Source organism: Amphiura filiformis, chromosome 8 (assembly GCF_039555335.1).
Source record: "Amphiura filiformis chromosome 8, Afil_fr2py, whole genome shotgun sequence".
Taxonomy (NCBI): Eukaryota; Metazoa; Echinodermata; class Ophiuroidea; order Amphilepidida; family Amphiuridae; genus Amphiura; species Amphiura filiformis.
The window spans coordinates 26,514,872-26,537,838 of NC_092635.1; the positions used below are offsets into that span (position 1 = coordinate 26,514,872).

Below are 22,967 nucleotides of genomic sequence, written 5' to 3' on the forward strand. Positions count from 1 at the left end.
GAAAAAAAATCCATATCTTCAATCTGAAAGGTCAAAATTTTCAATTGATCGTCGGCATTTCAACCTACCTACATACCCGTTAAGTATAAATCATCAGAATTATAAAGTTTACTTCAAGTACTGTTAAATATCAAAAATATCAATTTTTAGCTCATTGTGTTAGCACAATGAACTCTAGGCATGATCCATTTTTCTGTATGTTTTTTTCTTTCGCTTCCTACATCGTTTGAGCAATGGATCTGGTAATTTGAGGCGGCGATCTTTGCATGATGGTTCATGATTGTTACTTATTTAGCTAAAAAAATTCGGACGGAAAGTATCATTTTTGGAGCATTTTCTTACGAAAAGTTTTACCTAGTTTCATGGAATAGTCTCCTATGCAGACTGTTTGTGGTGCTTTTCATATTACAAACACTGTACAAACTCCTTGATCGTGCGAATTTGTAAAAGAGATGGTTGAACTTTACTGTTTCAGTGCGGCTACAATGTCTGCTTTTCAGTGTTGCTTTTAGCACCAATTGGGCTTGTGCAGTCTATAGGCCCTTACTTCTGTGCACGAGCCATGAGCAAATAGTGTCTCAAATTCTCCCAAATCAGAACTAATTGGGCTACCAAATTGTTGGTTGGCAACCCTGATTATGAACAAACATCTCACTCATTTACACTTTATATCACACATCTTGACCCAATTAGTTATGTAAACATTTACTCAAGGACACAGGTGAAATGTCCTTTTGACTGGCACTGGCCTAGTATATCAGTATATGGGACCATGACAGCCCCTCTCTGACATTACAAAACAGACAACCAGAAAGTCTGAACAGGGAAGTGCTGGGGTAAACACTAGGCTAGTGGCCTTTCCTGTTCTGAGGATTGAAGGAGCACTTGTTTGAAATATGAAGTCAGGAAAATTAGATGTGTGTGCAAAATTTTATTTATTTATTTATTTCATTTACCATGAAAGTGTTGTAGTTTTTAAGTTTCAAGTTTTTATTTGGAAATTGCTTTTACATCAGTGGCACTCAATCTATCCGATGGTGCATTCAAGACATTAAATATACTTGTGAACAAAACTGTATTAAACAAAATAAAATCAAAGGATACTCGACAAGCAAAAGGTACAAATAAATAAATGCCTTGAATAAATAAATATCTTGAGAACTGCAAGTATATTTTCAAAATGCTGATTTGTGCTTGATCACAGCACTATGGTGATTTTGAGGTTTGAGAATACTGAAATGTGTTTTTTCAAAGTTGGCAGCCCTGTATACATAGTTATACATGGCTATACATAGCTATATATGGCTATACATGGCTATGACATGGTTACATATGGTTATACATAACTATGCATGGCTATACATGGCCATACATAGCTATCCATGGCTATACATAGCCATGCATGGCTATACATAGCTATGCATGGCTATACATAGCTATGCATGGCTATACATAGCTACGCATGGCTATACATAGCTACGCATGGCTATACATAGCTACGCATGGCTATACATAGCTACAAGATGGCTATACATAGCTATGCATGGCTATACATAGCTATGCATGACTATACATAACTATGCATGGCTATACATAGCTATGCATGCCATTTACCATGAAAGTGTTGTAGTTTTTAAGTTTCAAGTTTTTATTTGGAAATTGCTTTTTACATCAGTGGCACTCATCTATCCGATGGTGCATCCAAGACATTAAATATACAAACAAAACTGTATTAAACAAAATAAAATCAAAGGATACTCGACAAGCAAAAGGTACAAATAAATAAATGCCTTGAATAAATATCTTGAGAACCGTAAGTATATTTTCAAAATGCTGATTTGTGCTTGATCACAGCACTATGGTGATTTTGAGAATACTGAAATGTGTTTTTCAAAGTTGGCAGCCCTGTATACATAGCTATACATGGCTATACATGGCCATGACATGGTTACATATGGCTATACATGGCCATACATAGCTATCCATGGCTATACATAGCTATCCATGGCTATACATAGCTATTCATGGCTATACATAGCTATGCATGGCTATACATAGCTATGCATGGCTATACATAGCTATGCATGGCTATACATAACTATGCATGGCTATACTATGCATGGCTATACATAGCTATGCATGCCATTTACCATGAAAGTGTTGTAGTTTTTAAGTTTCAAGTTTTTATTTGGAAATTGCTTTTTACATCAGTGGCACTCATCTATCCGATGGTGCATCCAAGACATTAAATATACAAAACTGTATTAAACAACATAAAATCAAAGGATACTCGACAAGCAAAAGGTACAAATAAATAAATGCCTTGAATAAATAAATATCTTGAGAACCGTAAGTATATTTTCAAAATGCTGATTTGTGCTTGATCACAGCACTATGGTGATTTTGAGAATACTGAAATGTGTTTTTCAAAGTTGGCAGCCCTGTATACATAGCTATACATGGCCATGACATGGTTACATATGGCTATACATGGCCATACATAGCTATCCATGGCTATACATAGCTATCCATGGCTATACATAGCTATCCATGGCTATACATAGCTATACATAGCTATGCATGGCTATACATAGCTATGCATGGCTATACATAACTATGCATGGCTATACTATGCATGGCTATACATAGCTATGCATGGCTATACATAGCTATGCATGGCTATACATATCTATGCATGGCTATACATAGCTACGCATGGTATTCCTGACCATAACCCATAACAAATGAGCTACAGCACCAGTGGTGCTCTTCTTACTGATTTGCCATAAAATGTGTATTGAATTGCGAATTTCAAAAATCAAAATTATTTGATATCAGAATGACATTCTTCGTATTCAGAATGCAATTCGATATGTCTGATGTGCTCTAATGTCCCACAATAAATACTGTCCAAACGTTCATACCCCAGCCCTTAAGGAACATTATTTATTTGGCTAATAAAGTTCTTTAACAAGACCAAAGGAAAAACTTATTTTTTCTGGACAGTTTAAGCTAGAAACCTTCTGGCTTTCTCAAAGCGATTGATGTTGATTAATACAACATCAATTGCTTTAAGAAAGCCAGAAGGCTTCTGGTGAAACTGTCAGCAGAAAAATGCGAGTTTGGTCTTGGCAAAGAACTTTAATTAACTGTTTAATCAACAGACCTGATGAACCTCTTCAGTCACATTATTTATTTATTATTAATTTTAATTGGAAAGATTGACACCTTGATATTTGTTTGGAATCATCATTTTTGATAGGACTTGTATATGTAGTTAGTATGATTTAATTATGAATGTTATAAATTGGATCTAATAATGTATAGTAAGATTTGGTATGCAGAGGAATAAATTACTTTTAAATCTAGTTTATATCCTTTTCATTCCTCATTTTATGACTGGAGAAATTTTACTAAGAAGTTTGTAAACAAGGTTCGCAACCTCGGTTCACAACCTCAGACAAGGTTCGCAACCTCTGTGTTGTTTTTGATTCAGCCATGTGTATGAAACCTCATATTACTTCTCTATGTTCTGGTCTCAATCTGCAACTGCGCAACATTACTCGCATCGCATCTGCAAATACCTCGATCACAACACATGCCATCTTGTTGTACATGCACTTGTGCTTTCTAGATTGGATTATGGCAATTAATGCACTTTTATTTGGATCCACCAGCTCAGATCTACAACGCATACAGAACTGGGCGGCCAAGCTTATCCACCGTGCACAGAAGCGAGATCATGCCACACCTTACCTTCAAGAACTTCACTGGATACCGATTCGTGAACGCATCACCTTCAAGATCACGGTTTACATCTTTAAGTGTTTACACGGACTCCCTCCAGGCTATTTGTTATCTTGCCTGCATTTGTACCATCCAGCACGACCAAGTCTGCGTTCAGCATTTGATGCCACTCGACTAAGTTTACCAAATACCAGACGCCATCTTCATTTTGCTTCTAATCGCACTTTCTCATATATTACTCCCAAAACATGGAATGCTCTCCCAAAGTCTGTCAGAAACTCTGATTCCATATCTTATTTTAAGAGGTCTCTCAAAACTCAGTTATTTATGCATTAATTGTCTTTTTATTTCATTGTTCCTGTTGTTTCTTGTGTTTCCAAGCACATCGTTTTTGATGTAGATGCGCTATATAAATGCCTGTAATGTAATGTAATGTAATGTAATGTAATGTAATGTAATGTAATGTAATGTAGTCCATTGTCTGAGGCTGATCCTGTGTGCATGAAAGGTCCCCCCCCCCCCATCGATATACCAAATCGCTGAAAAGATATACCCCAAAACCATGACACATCTCTGTAAATCTTCAACCAGAATGATGATGATACCAAGCAATTTCACAAAATGTTTTTTGGTTTCGGTCAAAACACTTTATGTGTCACAATCTGGTCCAAAGGTCCAGGGGGGAGGGGGTTCTTCGAAAAAAATTACGGGGATGTGCCACGCAGACTTTCTCTATACCTACTTTTTGCTGTTTTTGCCACCCATCAGTATACCAATTTATCACAAAAAGCACCAAAATTTGCCCTTATTGGGCACTTTTTTGGGTTGGGCGCATTGGTCTCCACTGAAAAACCACCCATTGATAACTGCTGAAAAGGTACCCCAAAACCGTGGCGCATCCCGTATACCTTCAACCAGGGAGAACCCCCTCCAGGCCAAAGGTGGCAAATGATAAAGGTGAAAATATGGAGTTAAAAAACAAGAAAATAACAAGAAAATAGACATTACAAAACTTCATGACTTTAGAACCAAGAATGCTAGTGTTTTCAGTAAATTTTAGTCTATTATATGTACAATGTAATAATTACAGTAACTCAATTTTCAAAAATGCCTCCTTTGGCCCCCATGGACCAGAACGTGTCACATATTATACATTAACAGGTTATATAAAGGTCAAAATTAATGTTTTAAATGTTTTATAGTGTTTTAAAATGTTTTCAAGGTAAAAAAAAATGGCACTGAGCAGTCGAAATGCAGAAGTGGAGTTCTGATAGGCTGATTGAATCGTCTTGAAATTTTGGCACCTCCTGCATTTGCCTGTGACCAAACACACACGTGGCAAGTGCAATCCAAAATCTCAGCAGCACGTCCCTACCAAAACCAAACTTGAGTACCGGGAATCCAAGAAGCTTGCCAATAACTGTTGCATGACTCAGTTTTTTAGGTATCCATGAGGATTCATGGTATGAAAATGCCACAGGTCTTTACCTGAAAGAAAAGAGAAAGAAATAATTATAAAAAAAATTAAAGTTGGTCCTGCACATATTACTATAATCTGTTGCTAGGTTCCTTTTATGCGTAAACCATCACATATATGCGCGTGACGTCAAGCGTGTCCATAGGACCTTGAGGGATATAGTAAGCGCTGGATTAACAGTATGTTTATAATTTGTAAAAGGAATTCTGCAAAAAGTTATATAGCCCACTTCCTCAAGGCAGTGATGTCAGTGCTATGTTACAGTTACTTTGCATGTGCATTTGGTAAACACACCAGTTCTTGGAGTCAATGTGTGTGATTTAATACTGCACTGGCAACCTCTGGAGCTCACACTGACGTTGCTGCATGGAGGAAGCCAACTGACTTAAGATGGGCATACTTAAGGGATCTAGAATGAGCGTTTATGGCGTTTCGACAGTATTTTTTATGGGACATGAGAGCACCTCAGACGTATCGAATTGCATTCTGAATACGAAGCATGTCTTTCTGATATCAAATAATTTTCATTTTTGAAATTCACGATATAATACAAATTTTATGACAAATTATTAAAATTTGATATTTGTCAAATTTTTGATATATAATAGTCATAGAAGTAAATTTTATAAATCTAATGATATATTCTTAAAGTGTATGCAGCTGAGAGGAAAAGCCAACGATCAATTGAAAATTTTGACCTTTCATATTGAAGATATGGATTTTTTTCCCAAAAAGACCTAATTTTTTTTTGGTGTTTTGGGGAAAAAATTTATATTTTCAATATTAAAGGTCAAAATTTTCAATTGATCGTTGGCTTTTCATCCCACCTACATACACTTTAAAGGTGAACCTCATTGAAATTAAAGTAATATATCAATGGAAAGCTTATGGTGCCAGGAAGCAGAAAAGAATATTTTTTATTTGCCTAACGCACCAGGATAGACATAATCTCCATGCAAAGATTGGATATTGGCACCCCCCCTAAATTACAAAACGAAATCGTTCAAATTGGGCGCTTTCGATGATGACGTCAGCACGGGGACACACAGTTACTTCCGGGTTTGATTGTAAACACAATGTCCATGCATTACTGTGGCATGCATCGGGCCAATGCACGAATTCAGTCATTGTCAACTTACTTTACATGAAAAATATCTTCAATAAAATAAGAATAACATGAAGGAAAATCAAGAATGAAGTTCCTGAATAAAGTGTGTGGATTTAAAAATGGGAAAAGTGCTGGCCGGGGTGATTTGGGATAGGCCAAGCCATCCACGATATCACTGATATGCATAGGGAATATTACAGTAAAGCACGAAGAGCAAAGATTCGCCGAAGAACCGGAATGAAAACAGAAAAAAAAAATAACTGCTAGTGCTACCAGTTCAGATCGTCACACCAAGTTGAGATGAACTTATCACAATGACAAAAAGGAAGGAATAGAATAAGGTACATGTACAGGATTTTTTAATTATTTCTTAGCTTTACAACCGGTCATGTATGATAGGCGAACTCGTGAGATACATACGGGATGAACTCAGTCGCCGAGTCCGGCACCGAGTGTTCAGTATCCGCGACTGTACTGTACTTGCAGACAAAATGACCGATTTTATATTCACATTCTGATATTTCCAACTTATTGCTACTTCATCAGCAAACTGAATTTATTCCTGTAAATGTTCCAAATATAAGATAACGATTGATCAAATCTGCTGAAACACACGCAAGCAGGACGAAGCGAGTCGCTGTGTTTGTGCATAAACCCTGGAACCACCTGTCGGGTCCCTTCTTCAGCAGCAATTTACGCATCATGTGCGGTAATCCATAAAACATGAATGGTTCACTTTTCAGTACCGTATACCGATTGTACTATCATTAAAGAATCGTGACACAAGTGACAATATTTTAATTTTATTCAGATTTCAGAATTCCATCAAATAATGCCCAAATTGTATTTATTTTATAATTAAATATCTGTTTCTTTCAATCGTGATTGTGTGGAAAGAATGTATTACCGCAATGCGCTAAATATGAAAACCAAGTTTATATGGGCTGGATTTGATGAAATCGGCGGCTTTTTTATTAATTTTTTGATTACTGCAAGACGATATTTTTTAAATCAGATATTTTAAAATGAATCAAGAATAGGGAATGTCACAAACAAGTATTTAATTTTAATTTGATTTAAACTTTTGATTCAAAACAAGGAATTAATTCCTACCTCGGAATTTTCAGATGGTACTCCATCTTTCATCAGCGAGTGAGTGACTGTATCACTCGCTGATGAAAGATGGAGTACCATCTGAAAATTCCGAGGTAGGAATTAATTCCTTGTGTTTGGATCAAAAGTTTTAATCAAAATCATGATTTATACCAACACAGATGAACTTTCATGAAAGTATTTAATTTGTTATTCGATCATGTTTATTCAGTCCATGACATGAACGGCAGCAGCAAGCATTTGCGCATGGAATAGATCCCAGCGCGAAATTCAAACTCAATTACCCAATTATACCCAGCTAGTTATGACTGATTTTGTCAAAATTTACGGAAAATTTACGTGTTGACAATAATTCTATTATTTCTAATATATATAGAAGGAACCAGCAACTTGAAGATTCCTCTAATTTCAAGCTTTATTGTGAAAATCAGACTTGCCGGGCAGCTTGCAAAGTACAGGAAGCAAGTCTTGTTTACATGTTTCCGAGCAGGATCACGTGACTGCGAACCCTGAACTTACGTCACAAGCATTCCCAAGGTCATAGACGATTGATTTGGGTGCTTTTTGGGCGCCTTAAAAAAGACCAAAAATTCATTCGTTTTTTTAATTTTTCAGCTTTATTGGCCATCAAAAAAATCGGAAAAAATAGTTTTTAGTATCCTGACATCATAAGCTTTCCATTGATGTATAACTTTATTTTCAATGAGGTTCACCTTTAAGTATAAATCATCAGATTTATAAAGTTTACTTCGAGTACTGTTAAATATCAAAAATATCAATTTTTAATGATTTGCCATAAAATGTGTATTACATTGCGAATTTCAAAAATCAAAATTATTTGATATCAGAAGGACATTCTTCGTATTCAGAATGCAATTCGATATGTCTGATGTGCTCTAATGTCCCACAATAAATACTGTCCAAACGTTCATACCCCTTCCCTTAAGGACCTCCCTGACCAAGTTTCACATTGCCATCAAAAATATTCCCTGAATAAGAATACCTTAATATCAAACTTTGTACCCAAAGAAGTTTTATACTAAAAAAAGATGCATAATTTTTGGACTCCCATTACAAACAGGCCTATTTATGAAAATTACCACAAGTTAGCTTTTGTATTTTTCCAGCCCTATAAATATCATTAATTATCCTGGTGCAATATCAGGAAAAAGTTGCCCCACAGATGTCAAGTTCTAATAGACCTTTTTAGGGAGGAATTTTTTATGAAAAACACTAATCATGTGCAACCATCAATCATTCAGCCAATCAATTTCTGGCTATTTGAATGTATTTTGACCACGTAGTGGATGCCACATTCAATATGCTGCATCCGTGGTGTAGCCAGGTTTCATAAGAGCAACATGGTATATCGCTCATTCTACAAAATCCGGTGCCAATCCACTATAAAAATTGAAAAAATAAAAGTTGTTCAAAAAGACCTGCTTTTTGTGTTTTTAAGAGTAAATGTATCACTACTTTCAGATGTAAAAAATTGCCAACACCACTTGCATATTTTTCTTTCAGGAAGTCATGATGTTTTTAACACTAAAACTCAATGTAATGTGAGCTATGTTACTGACTACAAAATGGGCTGGTTTTACTCAATCCAAGGTCATAAAAAGCAAACTAAAGATCACTTGAGTGAAATGTAAAACAGATTTCACCATTTCATAGAAGTTTTGAAGATGCGTAAATGAGTGTGTAACGTAGCTCACAGTAACGTAGTTCACTGGTTTTTAATGTGATTTGCGAACGTTAGAACGTTATGTCGGTTAATTCTAATATAAATGGGGTTCGACCACTGGTAGCTTTCACATGTTATTAGGAAGTGCATACTATAGAATCCTGGTAACGTAGCTCACCAATCTTAACATGGTCGGTTGAAATTTCAATGTTTACAACATTTCTATGCCAAAAATGCTACAGCATCACGATTTTTACTGTGATTTTAAAAAACCTATGAGTGTTTCCTTTCAAAAACCGCAAATTACATTGATACCTCTGTTTTACTTCTTTCCAATAACGTGTGTTAAAAAGGGGTAACGTAGCTCACAGCGTTTTGGTGGAAAGTGCAATTTATTTTAGAATTACACAAAGACGTTTTAATCACTAAAAATAATGTTGATAAACAATATGATGGTGCGTTATCTAATTAAAAAACAACAAATATGTAAAGATATCGCATTTATTCAAAGAAAATATTAAGGGTCAGATTTGACACTTGAGCAGTGGAAACGCATTTTTAGCGATTTTGGAGCCTTTGCAAGGGTTAATCAGGCTGAAGAAAGCATTTAAAGTATGGAAAACTATATATGTCCGTGTAGATCTCGTTGAGTTCTACCAGAAAAACAACATATTTGATGCCCTAAATGCTCGACAAAGTGTTTGTGGACCAAAGAATGGAAAAAAGGCTATTGGCACCGGATTTTGTAGAATGAGCGATATGATTGGTGTGAACAATGGTACCATGGCACATGCTCATCACCAGTGTGTGTGATTGGTTGTGAGATTTTTACTCCATCTGAACTAATTATTAGTAATTTCAAATGATTTCAAATCATCTATTAGGGAGTGAAACTTACACCTTTCCTCTAAGCTCCTTGTAGCTTTCCATCCTAGTTCCTTCCATGCTAATGTGGGATCACTGTAAAATGTACCAATATCTCCAGGTCTTCGCTTTTCAATAACATAAGGTACCTGCAAAGGAATAAATAAAGTCAGTTCAGTGTAAATCTTACAGGCATGAGATTTTCCTGTGTTTCCGCGGTTTCCCGCTTCTTGGGCTTTCACATTATTTGGCAACTCCGCCCGTGATCAGCATGCAATACTAGCAACTGTCTACATGGCACGCAGATTCACTTGAAGAAAAAATAGCTAATAAAAGTTCCTTGTCAAGACCAAAGGAAAAACTTACGTTTTTTTGCTGACAGTTTCGCCAGAAACCTTATGAGAGTTGCTGGCCCCCTATTGTCCTAGGTAACTTTTCACTCTTTTACATTTAATTGGGCCAGCAATTAACTCTCATAAAATATTCAAAGGGATCCATTGTTGGTCCAGTATGGGAGTGTTTTGGACTAAACTGCCCCACTACAACAAAATGGGCACAACCAACATTGATCAATGGACACAGACCGCAATGTGCTATAGTTTGCACTGATATCAATTTAAAGCAGTTGATTTTAGGGTGTCCCAGGCCAGATGTTGTGTAGTTAGATAACAACTTTAAATAAAAACAATATCTAACCTTTTTTGCGGAAGCTTTTTCTAGAGCTGCAATCATTTCCAGTACGGAGTAACCCCGCCCTTCTCCAAGATTGTATATTCTCAATCCACAGCTGTTATTATTGTCTTCTATTTTGGCTAAAGCTGCTGCAATACCTTGTGCTAAATCAACTACATGAGGATAATCACGAACACCTGTATCAAGATGAAGATATACATTGGGTGTTCCATTCGAAATCTGCATACCCCTGTGGAAGATTTAAGAAACATCTTCCACAGAGGGAGTAAGTTTTTCAAATGGAACTGCAAGGGATAGTTGTTTTGAAACCCATATTCCTCTGTGTATGGTTCTACCTATATCTTCCACAACGAGAGAGAATATCTCAAATGGAAGTTACCAAATTGTCTATTGTATTTGTTGAAACCCATACTCCCTCTGTGGAAGACTTTTGCTAAATCTTCAGTGGGGGAGCATGTCTATGGAACGTTTTAAAGGAAATTATTCAAAATTGTACATTGCAATTCTGCTACATGTATACTGCTGCTACCAAATTGTGGAGATAGTGACACTGCATTGATAATCTGGGTATCATGCTTTACACTGGTATGAGAACAAGGAGTTTGATTCATTACTTTAAATGATAACAAATATATAGAATCACTGTATATCAAACAATTAGACAAATGGCTTTCTTTATGACATCTTCATTCACTTCTTAGTACTCATTTACTTTGTATACGTGCTATTCCATTTGAAATCTATACACCCCCTATGGAAGACATGACCTTAATCTCTCACAAAGGGAGTATCGATTTCAAATGGACTCACATCACCTGTCACCTGTCGGTCGGTATTTCCATGGCTCATGCGGTATATTTATGTATCACACTAAAAGCCATCCAATATAATATGCTGAAACTACAGTTTGGGCAGCATTTGCCATGAGATTATTAAGTTTCCTGCCAGACTGTCTCTAATCCTGATATCAATAGGCTCTCCACCTAAGCCATACATCCTACCCCACCCCACCCCAAACTCAATACAGACATACCAGTTCCATCAGGTGTGTCATAGTCATTACCAAACACTCCGGTATGAGATTCTTTGGTGTGCCAGGCAGCGTTTGAAATAGGGCCGGTCAGCCGGCCATTGGCCTGTAACTTTTTGGCCTGGCTGGTAAATTTTCTGCTTGGCATATATAGTTGCCGGCCCGGCTGGCTGGTAACTTTTTAAGGTCAAGCCCGGCTGGCCTGTAACTTTTTTAGGCATATTTCGAACACTGGTGCCAGGTAGATATTCCACTAGTAACCCTGATGGATGGACCATCCCACCCAAACCCACCCCACTGTACCCGAAAGTCTTACAGACATACCAGTTCCATCGGGTGTGTCGTAGTCATTACCAAACACTTTTAAATGTGGTATATTCCCTAGTGCAGCCTGGACAGCATTTGCCATGAGATTCTTGGGTGTACCAGATGGGTATTCCCCTAGTAACCCTGATGGATGGGCACCAACAGGATTGAAGTAACGCAGCAAAATCATATTCCAGCTCTGAAATATAACAAAGAGTCAAACTTGTATGTAGTATACTCATACTATTAAATGTTTTTCTAACAGAAAGAGGTAAGTTTTCTTTCGCTTTTTCCCAATTTGGAGTTTGTTGGGTAAGTTAACCGAACCTTTCTCTTGGTCTGGTCTTGGGTAGTCGCGATCCTTCGGGGGCGAGCGACGAAGCTGCTGAGCTTCGCCGCGGCAGCAAGCGGTGAAATATTATACGTGGCGCTCCCACCACGGTGGTCCAGGCAGAGCCTTGTTGAAAGGCTAGGTCTTGAGTGTGGTAAGTAGGCTTAAGGATAGGCCTTTATCCTGTAATCAGCACAACACCAAGTCCTGAGCTACTGCGGCAAGGCGTCATCTTGCGATATGAATGTTGTTTTGTGTGTACTTAAGGCAGCTGTGTACTCTAGACATTTTTTCTTTCGTAAAATTGAGTTTTTTTGATATGTTTGTACTTTGTTATGTTTTTTATAAATACAAGGAAGGAAAATCCAGATTTGTAAACTCCAACTGCAATATTTTAAGGATTTTATTTCACTATTCCACTCGTGTTTGAAATTGAAAAGGAAAGAAAATCTTTGTTGTACCAGCAGGGTACATGCGCGCAAGAACGCATCACGTTGCGTATCGCGCAATTTGTTAACGCACAAATACGCTACACCATGGAAGCACAAAAACCTAGTGGTCAAATGGCTCCGTTTTAGCTGATAAAATGTGGGTTTTTCAAGTTCTATCCCCGATTTAAATATCAAGTTATGAATGGATTTCGCTCAAACTTCTCAAGGGGCCGTGGATTTACCCGATGTTTATGTAATGTAAGGTAGAAAAATAAAAACTGCCGCATTCTCCTGCGAGATTCGATGAAAGTGCAAAATGTGACGACTTTAAACTTCAACGGCCATTATTTCAATGTTCATTTTCTCAGTAAAATGACGATTTAGGTACACGATAACTCAATAAATACAGCATCTATAAGTAAGCAAATATGATCATCGTAAAAAGCATGATCGACTCAAGAAACAGTTTTCTCATTTTTTATATTTTGGTCTATTTCCGATTTTAGGCATCATTTTGTGCAAATAGGCGTTTGTGAATTTTAAAAGTTCAATTTGATGCCTTATATGGTCAATATCTCAAAAAATAAGGCCAATATCAAAAAAATTTAAAAAAAAACATTTTTGGAATGGAGCCTCAAGATTGAGCTAAAAATAAAATATTTTGGAAAGAGTGTTTTTTTTTGTTATGATGTACCTAACAAATATTGCCAAAAACTCACTTTTTGTGATTTTCTTTATAATTGTTGTTTTTACCCCAAATCTGTATTTATATTAAGATTTATTGATGTCTTGCCTTCATAAAAATGTATACTTTTATATGTCTTGCGCGAATAATTACAAAGTTATTGCACTTTTGCTACATGCATGTCTGAGAGTACACAGCCTCCTTAATATGTTTAGGGAAACAGTGGCAGCGCGTATGAAAATATTTTATTTGCATTTAAGTGAAGCGCATTTAGCAAATAAAGGCCTATTCAGTGATTTGCCCATCAAAAATTCAGTTCTTTGCATGCTCCTTTGTTTAGTAGCAAATATGTTAGTAGCAAAGTCTCGGCATCACCCGATATTTAGGTAAGCCCATTTGAAATTCACACTCCTTGTGTAAGAGATTATGGATTTCAACTGGAATAGCTGATCTTACCTTATCCTGACTACACACATCTTTGAGCATCGTTTCTGTGAAATATTTACTTTTCCCATATGGACTGGTTATGTCTATTCCAGTGGGTAGAGTCTCAACAAATGGAACAGCATTGGAATGCCCATATACTGTGGCAGAACTTGAAAATATCAGATTCTTCATATTGTGTTCTTTCATTACCTTTAAAATTATTAAAATAAAATATCTGGTTACTCAAATTGGTCCTTGAAATGGGATGTAATTCGCTCTTTTGAAAAGTTTTAATACCAAATCTAATGTTTGACATAGATGTAGAATTGTTAAGTGGATAGATTTATATCAGATTCCTAATTATACATGTACAGGGTGTCCCAAAAAAAAAGGCCCCTCATTGCGCCCTCTTTTTCGCCTATTTCTGAAAGGTTGATCAAATATATTTTGGTATGTATTAAGAACCCTTTAATTGTTAGCTTTAATAAACCAAAACAATTATTTCAACTTTTGAAGATATGCCCTTTTAAAGACAAGTACCTGTTTTTCACTCTGTCCACGGATAGCAAACAGAGTGGTTTGGATGGGTCATGCTGTGGAGTGGCCTGCAAGATCACCAGACCTCACACCACTTGATTTCTTCATTTGTGGCAAAATCCAAGATCTTTGCAAACATATTACTGCTATATTCGCAAGTATCCGGCGCACAAGGTTGGTACGCAATGCAACTGATGCAATGAGGACTAGGGCTGAAACCTGTATTCGTCAAGGAGGCAACCAGGTAGAGGGCAGAGCAGCACAGTAAACTCACTTCAAAAGAACCAAAGACAAACTAAACAGCCCTTTTCAGGGCTACATTTTATTCCAAAAAGAGAAATGACTTATATTGTCAATAAAAAGAAAGCAAGAAACAATAAAGTAAGAAAGTCAGAAGCATAATAAAACAAAAAGGCATAAAATAACCGAGAAAAACATAAGTAATTGCAAGTATAGCAAAAGAATTCCCATCTCACATCAATTTCGCCCAAATTAATGACACTTAACAAAATCCTTATCCCATAAGCCCACCGGTAAATCCCATTCCCTAAAATAAAGTCGTTATTTTATAAAGTTATCATCGAGGAATGTTTTATATTCATGCATGGTATATGCACTTTTCAATCTTTGAAGTAGCCAAACCTCCTCCGTGGACAGAGTGAAAAACAGACACATTTCTTTAAAAGGGTATATCTTCAAAAGTTATGAGCTGATTGAAATAATTGTTTCGGTTTATTAAAGTTAACGGATAAAGGCTTCTTTACATACCAACATATACTTGATCAACTTTTCTAAAATAGGAGAAAAAGAGGGCGCAATGAGGGGCCTCTTTTTTTTGGGACACCATGTATTACTGAATATCAGAACTGAAAGGATATTTGAATGTGCTGTGTTAGTGTAATATTAAATCTACCAAAAAAACGTTGACAACGTAAAGAAATCAGCAAGTTTAAAAAAACCCACCTCGGCTCACTTTTTGAAACTTGGTCCCATTTGTAAAAGGTACTGATTTAAACTTTATCATATTTACATCAATTTAAAACATTTCCAGAAGTGTTATGTGCAGATGCGATATTAATTTGTAAGCTTTCTGGAACGACCTGAACGGTTATTATCTTGTTCTTGCATGATAAGCCAATATCTTTTGTGTTTTGTTTTATAATATCATGATTAATGATTGAATTAAACGAATAACAAGTAGGCTTGTTTGTAATCTTGTTGGAAACGCTGTATTCTGTTGAAATGAAATAAAAACACTGATTTGCTGTTGGTGTTCAAATGGGACCAAGTTTCAAAAAGTGAGCCGAGATTTAAACTTGCTGATTTCTTTACGTTGTCAACGTTTTTTTGGTAGATTTCTTTTCTTTTTATGAATGTAGCCAAGCAGCTCCAAGCTTGGAAAATCAGGTTACGAAGTGCACCATAAAACGAATAAAACGAAAAATGGATGTTTGAAGTTGCTATTCTTGATTCATGACAATAAATAATTAAACAAAACTTGATCAGTCGTTTATTTTTAAAACTTGCTCGTCACGCGTGACTGTAATGTTCAGAGGCGTACACAATGATCAATAAACATTTTAATATACTTTAACTATTCAAAGCTACGTAATAAGTAAATAAAATGTAAATATGAACAACACACACCCAATGTTGTCAATGCCAGAGAGACACATATAGAGTAAATCCGATTTAGGCCTACTTCATGTCGGAACTGGTAAATGCGCATATATTTAAGCCTATACTACGGAAGCGTCTAAATGCCCCAGATAATCGTGTTTTAATGTTGCTGGTTCTTTGTAACCCTGCGGGGCAATCTACTTGGCTATCCGAATTTCGCGGTTTGTGGTTCTTTGTAGCCCTTCGGGGCAACCTAGTTGAATATTCCTATTAAGCGGCGGTTGTCAGTGATCTTTCGTGGTTTGTGGTTTTCATCAAGCCCTGCACTCTATCGGGAGCTAATTTATAGTTTAAGCTTGTTAAATATCCATATTTCGTGGTTTGTGGTTCTTTGTAGCCCTGTGGGGCAATCTAGTTGCATATCCAAATTTCGCAGTTTGTGGTTCTTTATAGCCCTGCGGGGCAATCTAGTTGGTATCAATATTGAGCGGCAGTTGTTGTTGATCTTTCGCGGTTTGTGGTTCTTTATAATCGAATAATCGATAGGCCTGCGGGCAATCTAATTGGATATCCAAATTTCGGGGTTTGTGGCTCTTTGTAGCCCAGCGGGGCAATATAGTTGAATATCGTGGTTTGTGGTTTTAATTTCCCTCATCAAGCCCTGCCCTCTATCGGGAGCTAGTTTATAGTCTAAGCTTGTTGGATATCCGTATTTCGTGGTTTGTGATTCTTTATAATAGGCCTGCGGGCAATCTATTCTTTCGCGGTTTGTGGTTCTTTGTAATCTTTCGTGTTTTGTGGTTTTAATTTCCCTCATCAAGTCCTGCTCTCTATCGGGAGCTAATTTGTAGTTTAAGCTTGTTGGATATCCATATTTCGTGGTTTGTGGTTCTTTGAAGCCCTGTGGGGCAATAGTTCCATATCCAAATTTCGCGGTTTGTGGTTCTTTATAGCCCTGCGGGCAATCTACTTGGATATCAATATTGAGCGGCAGTTGTTGGCGATCTTTCGCGGTTTGTGGTCTTAATTTGTTGGATATCCATATAATCGATAGGCCTGCGGGCAATCTGGTTGGATATCCAAATTTCGCGGTTTGTAGTTCTTTGTAGCCCTAGTTGGATACCCCTATTAAGCGGCGGTTGTCGGCGATCTTTCGCGGTTTGTGATTTTAATTCCCTTATTAAGTCCTGCCCTTTAGCCCTGTGGGGAAATCTAGTTGGATATCAATATTCAGCGGCAGTTGTTGGCGATCTTTCGCGGTTTGTGATTTTCATTTATAATATTTAAATCAAATATAATTTCAGTCTGAGCTGTGAACAGAGCCACTGATAAATGTGTTTTAAATGACGAAGATGCCATGATAGTCAGGCATGGTGATAGCATCTGGATGGTGAAAGTAGGCCCAAGGCCTAGGCCTAAATGTGAATAAAAAATCAAACATGTTTGTTTGATGAAAAAAAAAAATATCACAATAGTAATGGATGCTCGAAATGGTGTTATTCTTGATTTACGACAATAAATTGATTAATAAAACATAAAAAAAAAAAAAGTGATGGGAAGTTTCGAACTTGAGCAAAAATTCATAAATGGATTAGAAGTCCATGGCCTTAACCACTTCGCCACGGGGACGTCCCGTTATTACGATGTGTGAAAGTGGAGTATTTATTAATAGGAATATATGCTGTGGTCCGGAAAGAATAAAAGAATTGTGAAAAACTTGATTTTTTGGCGAATGGGGTCCAGAATTTGTATGTAGGGTATCCAGGAAACTGCCTGGGTATATTTGAAAGTGAATCTGAAAAATTAGTGCGACAGTGACAGCCATGTATGGCTGTAGCAGTGACGAAAGATTGTGGATATCAGTATGATTAGCTATGATTTGCCACTAATTTTGGCTATGAAATACCGCGTGAAATAAAGCAAGAATGTTTGTTTATTATCAAACAATCGGATTGACTGTAAGATTGGTGTAACTTTTGAAATAAAGAGTTATTAAAATATGACACTTTGGACAGTAAATACGATTTAGCATGGTTTTAGATATATTTTGTACCCAGCGAAAAATATCATAGAACAATAGCGTTTTGTTCCGTGTAAATATAGTCTTGCGGTGCATCTGTTTATTCTTCTTTATCAGTCGTTTTTTTTTTTTTTAAAACTTGCTGGTCATGCTACCGCGTGACTCTAATTATACCTTCTATTTTAATTATTAATCCCATTATCACTGTTCCATAATGATGTCTTTTTAAAGACTCTTCTTGTTTTGAAGTGGACTTTGTGGAAGAATTCAATCTCACTTTATGCAGGACAATTAATATTTTTCAGGACTGAATAATTAAATTTAAATTGCTCATTCACAAAATGAATTTTTTTTTAAGCTTTATTTTTTCCACATTATTTCAGTTAATACTAATAATATTTCATAATTTTTGGCAAAGAATAACAAAATTAACATTTGACCAATATCATATATATCATATTATTCATATCATATCATATTATCATATCATATCATATCATATCATATCATATCATATCATATCATATCATATCATCATAATACTAATCACAGAGTGTCCGTCCGTCCGCGCGCTATCGCGTTCGCGTGGTGCGAGATCGCGTTTGCGCGGTGCGATATCGCATACTCGCGGTGCGATATCGTGTGCTCGTGGTGTGCTATCGCGGAGTATCAACATGGGTGTGCGCCCAGACAAACCCATATGTCTATGGGTGTGCGCAGGGTACCGCATTGCGTATCGGAAAGCATTACAGTGTGACTAACAGGTGCATCTCATCGGACCAATAGGCCTATTTTCAAGACATGATTAACATAAAAAACATCAGTTATGGTGGCCTATATAACCTGTTTGCTTTCACACCCGGCGTTCACATTTCTCCCGATTGAATGGACGGCCTACATCCAGACACTAGGCCTACTAGAATTTCGGGGTATTTTGGGTCCTCCAATGTGGTAGCAGGACAGGGCTTGAAAGAGGCGAACGATGGGTTTTCAGATTATGGGTACCGAAGTAAGCGTCTCAGCTACAAAACAAAGTTGAGCAAGTTGTGTCTTAATCATTGAGATACGTATATCGTAGTAGTTTGAAAGGTTAGGACAAGTATAGGCCTATCACGAGAACCGCCCAACCCGAGAACCGTGAAATCTAGTATCATATATTATGGCTTTATATTAATGTCTAGTGTGAAATTACAGTAAATTTGCAGCTATACAAGTGAATGACTTTATCTGTTAAATCTTTAGGTTATCAGACTGGTTGGACTTACTTGAACGATATTGCAAGTTCCAATGAAATTGACTTTGTAATAATCCAAGGGTCTCTTCACTGATTCTCCTACAGCTTTAAGTGCAGCTAGATGAATAACAACATCAATACTATACTAGATAGGAAAAATACAACACAGTATGTTAGGAATACATGGCGTAGCTAGGCTGAAAGGGAGTTTTGCGGGGTCCTTCAGGGATCGCTGGGGAAACTCACTCAAAGATAGAGGCTCTCATAAACATTTCATTGTTCTTTATTCTTTATTTATTTATCAAATCCAATCATCACACGGCCATCCAAATGTCCTTCATTTCTTCCTCCCATGTTTTTTGACCTTCGACCCAGTGGCTACCCAATTGCAAGAGGGCGCTTGCATAATAACAGGGGAAGTATGCGCCCATCTCCACAGGATAGAAGCTGTCATTGTGAGAAGCCCCCTATAGTTTGATCAGCTCGTAATCGGCGGGCCTTCTAACATCACGGTTTAATATCAATATATTTTATTTTGAGAATTGTCTTGTGTCATCTTGCCAGGAGCATTACAAATTATTCTTAACCATGTTAAATGCTATTGTACAACGCTGTTGTAATATTTTGAAATAGCGCTTAATATTACACATAATTTCGATTTATGGTGAACAAAATGATTATCTCCCATGCAGGCCTCAAATCTTATTTTTGGGGGGCACCCATTTTCAAGGCCACTTGGCAAAGACAAAGAAGGGCACCAAGACCAACAAGTGATGAAGAATGCCTTGAAGTTGCCAAGGCCAAAACTGAAAAGGGGCAAGCAATGAATGGCCTTGGTGGCCTCCCTGAAATTTGAGCCCTGCCCATGTCTCTCTTAGATCTTTCTCTGAATTATCATTAAGACAATATCCCCTGCCCAAATTATCTTGCACCATTAGCCCTCCCCTCCAAATACAAATTAATGCTGGTGTATGCTACCACTGGTCTTACCTTAGAGAATACATCTCTTAGGGCCTCTATATCCACTATATCCACCTGATGGTATTTGACTTGTTTCCCTGTGATTTGACATACTCTATGGATGCTTTCTGGTATGCCACCAGTACCTGTATAAGATTAATATTGGCAATTTAGTTAATTGGCCAATCAATGCTTCAATCCTGAAGAATTAAACCATGCGCACATGATGCATCAACAGAATGAGCCAGTTTGAGCCCGAAGTAGTAAAGAAACCAAGTAAAGTTTTTCTGTTAGCCAAGATCTTACTGATTCCACTGCATATAACATTGTTGCCATGATCTTTTATTCTTTTCTGAAAAACAAAATTGCAATTGTATAAGTTTTATTGTTACAGCCTGTAGTCTCTTTTTTTTTTTGTAAATCATGACATGCCATCTCAAATTTTTCATTTATGAATTAAAAACAAAATCTAATAAAGTCACAATATACCAGCTGTTTTATGTAGTGGGATTGCTTTTATTCAACATTAATTTTGGTCTTGTCTTTCAGATCAGACTGGACAAACTTGCCTTGCAATCGGAAATCAGTTTTCAATAAACAACAGAAGTTACATCACAAACAAGAACTGTCTTTAAAAAAGGCAGCACCACAGATGAAGATCATGTTTCATATTTATTGCATGATATTGAAGTGCCTGGAATACTGGTAATTTGTTTTGTGTGTCAAACAATTAACCAGGTAGGATACCGGTATCTCTTGGTAAATAATAATAATAATAATTAACAACATTTATCAAGCGCAAAATACAAAGGTTTCTAAGCGCTAACTACAACTTACACTACAACTTAAACTACTACAAAATGGCGTGAACATGACAAGCATAAAAACAGGGTCAATTAATTGAACAAGAAAGTTTTGAGCTTGGTCTTGAATTGATTAATGGAGACAGCAGAATGGATGGTGAAAGGGATATTGTTCCAGAGGAAGGGTGCCACCACTGCAAAGGCCCGGTCGCGATAGGAAGATGTTTTGACAAGCGGTCCAGGTTTTAAAGCGAGCTGGTGAGTGTAACGGAGAGAGCACCATGTACATATATATAAATACTCAAGAATATTCATTTCATGTTGAAAGCTGGACATGGCATTGTTTACCAGTGACATTTTTTGCCACCCCGTGTAAGCAACAGCACAAAAAGGTTGATTCAACATTTTTTTGGATGGATTGAAAAAGTGAAGAGCAAAAAAAATTAAAAGAAGGATAATAGGCACTAGCAACCTTGAAAAATAATTTGCTGTGCCGTCCTTTTTGCGGCCCCCTGCTTCCTGGCAGACTCCTCGCCCCAAAGCGCCTCCCCCAATATACGCGCATGTTTATTTACTTAATTCTTTAGTTTGGATTGTGTGTTTCCTCTTCAACATTTTTTTGAATATCATAGCAATGATTGACATGATCAAATAAAGACATCAGATCAAATAAAAAAAGAAAGTGGATTCATAACTTTTATTTAGTTACAAATTATTTTAATTATAATTAATAGATAATTTAATATTAAAAAAAGCACTACACTCCTTGCGATTGCTTATAGTATGATATATGGTCTAGCAATTTGTATATGTTCCTCAATTGGTATAAAAATATCCTGCACATACAGGGTAATAAGCCCGATTTTTGGCGACTTGTCCTGTAAAATTGCCCCGACCAGCTATCTACTGCGACCCTCTGCGTTCACCAGGTCACTTGTGCCTGGCCGAAGATTCGTCAGCATTATCTCCTAGAATTCAGCTGTTAATGCCTAGATATGCTCGACATAAAAAAATTTAAAAACCTTTATGTATGGTTATACCAACCTGTGACAGCATTGCAGCAGTTGTCAATGATAATGACATCATGACCAGCTTGTAGTATCTCTACAGCACAATGACTTCCAATATACCCAGCACCTCCTGTTACAAGAACACATCTGCTATCCTTGCTTGCCATACTGCTCCAATCACAGAAGAGAATTTATGCTCAAATGAAAGATTGACTATTTTTTGCAAATTTCCAATCAAAATTAATTACTTCAAAACAGTGCAATCATAGACTGCAACAAGACACAGCTGTATGACAGGGATAGACTATGCATATATGGGTGTTTCAAGTGGAATCGTAGTTTGTTGCATGAACAATTTTAGGTGCAATCATGTGTGTAATATGATCACATTCATATCCGGGGTGCATATGAAATGGTAATGTAACACTACCTGTCAGGAAATATTAATGCCTTTTTAAAATTTTATTGTAATAAAACAGTAATATCATCGATGATATTGAATAATCCTCCAAGATAACCCTTAATCCTGTAAGAGTTGTTCCAGAAAGGTGTAAGGACTGCTGACTGATTCTCACCAATAGTCCAACGCCAAGTGTATGGTATTCATATGCGGTGCATTTTCTGCCTGAAACAGCTTTGGGAAACCACTATGCTTGACAAAGTTTTAACTCCGATGAAGACCTTGACATACCAGAAAAACTTTTGTGACAAAAATACAAATGCATTGGTTCACTGAATCCTATTGACAAAATAACAATGAGGGTATATTAAATGAGAGTTGATTTATTGGTATAGGACTACTAAATACTTGGTTGACTAGTAATTTATACCTGTTGAGAGGAGTCATCAAAGATTACACAGTAGTGTCCCTGTTTCAAACATTGGATA

At 36.8% G+C, this 22,967-nt stretch overlaps 2 protein-coding genes across 2 annotated transcripts in view; one reads left to right on the plus strand and one right to left on the minus strand.

The window, feature by feature from the left end:
- LOC140158872 (steroid 17-alpha-hydroxylase/17,20 lyase-like) overlaps positions 1 to 22,967 on the plus strand; it is a 76,827-nt gene that overhangs the window by 29,676 nt on the left and 24,184 nt on the right.
- LOC140158875 (UDP-glucose 4-epimerase-like) lies at positions 2,828 to 22,332 on the minus strand. Its single transcript, XM_072182137.1, has 8 exons — positions 22,114 to 22,332; positions 20,297 to 20,412; positions 19,338 to 19,451; positions 13,926 to 14,105; positions 12,041 to 12,221; positions 10,690 to 10,862; positions 10,028 to 10,142; positions 2,828 to 5,235 (listed from the first exon to the last, which is right to left on the minus strand). Exons 1-8 carry the CDS (start codon positions 22,244 to 22,246, stop codon positions 5,180 to 5,182), a joined length of 1,068 nt encoding a protein of 355 aa, XP_072038238.1. The 5' UTR covers positions 22,247 to 22,332; the 3' UTR covers positions 2,828 to 5,179.

Coding starts and splice junctions, on each gene's coding strand:
- LOC140158875 (XM_072182137.1), bottom strand. CDS start 22,246: ATGGCAAGCAAGGATAGCAGATGTGTTCTTGTAACAGGAGGTGCTGGG. Junction 10,863..12,040: donor CGACACACCCGATGGAACTG/GTATGTCTGTAA, acceptor ATCTTGATACAG/GTGTTCGTGATTATCCTCAT. Junction 10,143..10,689: donor AAAAAGCTTCCGCAAAAAAG/GTTAGATATTGT, acceptor ATTCCTTTGCAG/GTACCTTATGTTATTGAAAA.